Source organism: Haplochromis burtoni, unplaced genomic scaffold (genome assembly GCF_018398535.1).
Source record: "Haplochromis burtoni strain Fernald_Lab_line unplaced genomic scaffold, NCSU_Asbu1 Contig_5015, whole genome shotgun sequence".
Classification (NCBI taxonomy): domain Eukaryota; kingdom Metazoa; phylum Chordata; class Actinopteri; order Cichliformes; family Cichlidae; genus Haplochromis; species Haplochromis burtoni.
The window spans coordinates 1-2580 of NW_024587376.1; the positions used below are offsets into that span (position 1 = coordinate 1).

Here is a 2580-nt window from a genome sequence, read left to right on the forward strand (position 1 = left end):
CTTTAAACAGTTTTATACATGCTGTACAATGGGTTTTATTATTTAAAAAAATTCATGTATGCATTAATAAGCCCTATAAATCAATATCAAAACTAATATATTTGCACTATTATTATGATACAATTAGTATATTTTTTTATGTAAATAATTCAGATTAAAGACACACATCACTGGCAATGTCCCTGGAAGCTCTCGCCGCAATGACGGAAATGGCATCGTTGCGCAGATCATAGCCCTTCTTCTTGGAGTCTTCATATGCCTGCTTGTACTTTTTCTGTAAGGAAACACAATGATCCAACAGATGGAAGTTATATACATTTAAAATTCATAAGTGATGTGAGTCTTTCTACACCACAAATGCCTACATACCACACTGTAGTTAACGTTGTTTGCTTTGGCCAGAAGGACATCCATAGCATCGGGCATGAGATGGATCTTTGTCTTCTCGTTCTCCCAAGCTTCAATGTATGCTTTCTGCAGTAACAAAAATGGAAAAAAAAAAAAAGACAAAAAGTACTTACATTGTGACCTCTGTGTGAATTTTACAATAACTTGATTTAAATACAACATCCAGTATGGCTGATGGAGGTTTTAAATGGGATTTCATACCTTATTCATAACCTGAGCATTGGCCTTAGCCAGTGCTATGGGCATGTCTTCAGTGGATATTTTAAACTTGTAGTTGCTCGGTTGCTGACGATACTTTCTCTCACTCAGGATCTCACCAGCTTTCTTCACCTTCTCAACATCTAATGAACCTATTGGCACCCAACCAATACCCTGCAAAATCTTCAGATCCTCCTTGTACACAGCCTGGAAGAAAAAACAAAAACCGAGAATGATTTGCAATGATTGAATCTGGTGGACAACAAAAACGATATATAGTAAAAAACACGAGTCCTGCAATATAATAATATTATCATAATATAAATTATTAAAATATACTCACATCACTTTGTATGTTATACGCATGTCTGGCCTGGACCACATCATTGGAGTCTGGCAGGCATGTCCAGTTGTGCAGTCGGGTGATGTAGTTGAAATGGTTGACTTGAATCTGGTTCTTCTTGGCCAGTTCAAAGGCCATCATGTCCACTGGCAGGTGGAACTTGGTCTTGGACTTGTTGAAGTCCTTCTTGTACAGAGCATCACTGGCAATCTTGGCTGAATTCAGAGCCAGCATGAGCAGAGGGTCGTCCTGGATGCTGCGAGCACCGATGTGGTGACCCACTTGCTTACGGTATCCTGTCTTGTACTTGTACTAAAAAAGCGATAGTGTGACGTTTAGTCACCAAACAGCATATTAGAATAAATATTCACATAAAGCAATACAGCAAAGAGAATATAAACTGACACTTACATCACTAGCAATTGTAGTGGAGGCTTTAGCAGCTTGGACGGCAATGGCATCGCTACGAAGATTATGGCCCTTCTTCTTGGATAGTTCATGATCCAACTTGTACAGTTTCTATAGCAAGAAATAATGTCAACAAGGAAACCATGTCTACCTTCAAATGGACATGCTAATAGTATTAGTGTAATTGTTTCCCTAACTGTCATCCATATCATTACAGACAGGAAACTGCATATTATACGATACCTCACTGTAGTTCTTCCTGTTTTCCCGTGCCAGAACAATGCCCATTGCATCAGGCATGACATGGACTGAAGTCTTGTCTTTTTCCCAGGCTTTGATGTAGGATTGCTAAAGAAGCAAAATGTAATTATCGGCTTCACATAAAATAAAGAGAAAGTACTTTTCAGTTATATTCATGACCAGTGTTGGGAAGGTTACTTTTAAAATGTAACTACAGATTACAGATTACATGCCCCAAAATGTATTTTGTAACGTATTCCATTACGTTACTCAATGAGAGTAAAGTATTCTGATTACTTTGGATTACTTAATATATTATCATGCTTTTTACAACTACATGAATGAACTATTGCTGTGTGATTTATTACTATTACTGAAGGATACTCGCCATACCAATACCAACTAGATTTTTAAATCTTAATATAAAATGAGTAACAGTAGGTGGACATTAGGTAAGGCTGCACTTATTGCAGCGATCTTGTATAGAAAACTGTTCCGCGCATATATAAAACAGGTCCGCGGCTCCGAACCGTAGTAAATGGTAACATGTGCCGCGAGATTGAGGCACGGGCATTAGAGCCTCTTAAATACGTAACGGCGGTACATGTATTCCGTTACTCTCCAACACTGTTCATGACAGATTCTCTTCTGTACCTTATCCATAATCTGGTTGTTGGTAGTGGCCAGTGTCAAGTCCATAGAGTGCATATCTTTGGTGAATTTGAAGTTGCTAGGAGGCTGACGGTACAGTTTCTCATTGAGGGCCTTCCCTGCTGATTTTACTTTCTCAACATCCAGCGATCCAATAGGGACCCATCCTATTCCTTTGATGTAGTGCTCATACTCACTCTTGTACTGGTTCTGCGGGGAATACACAAATGTTTATTTCACAGTGGTAGCAATCGTGTAAAATTGTTATCTGTTCAAACTTTTACACATACATCACTGGCAATAAACTGCATGTTACGAGCAAGTTCCAGGTT

At 38.6% G+C, this 2580-nt stretch overlaps 1 protein-coding gene across 1 annotated transcript; it reads right to left on the reverse strand.

Annotated features, from left to right (window-relative positions):
* Positions 1 to 166: 166 nt before the first annotated feature.
* LOC102300420 (nebulin) lies at positions 167 to 2574 on the reverse strand (the record flags this gene model as incomplete). The annotated part of the gene is given in 8 exon segments (XM_014331722.2): positions 167 to 274; positions 370 to 474; positions 610 to 813; positions 950 to 1261; positions 1361 to 1468; positions 1601 to 1705; positions 2252 to 2458; positions 2539 to 2574. Coding segments are annotated over 8 exon segments (1170 nt in total), but the record flags the coding sequence as incomplete, so codon positions are not given.
* Between the last annotated feature and the right edge of the window lie 6 nt (positions 2575 to 2580).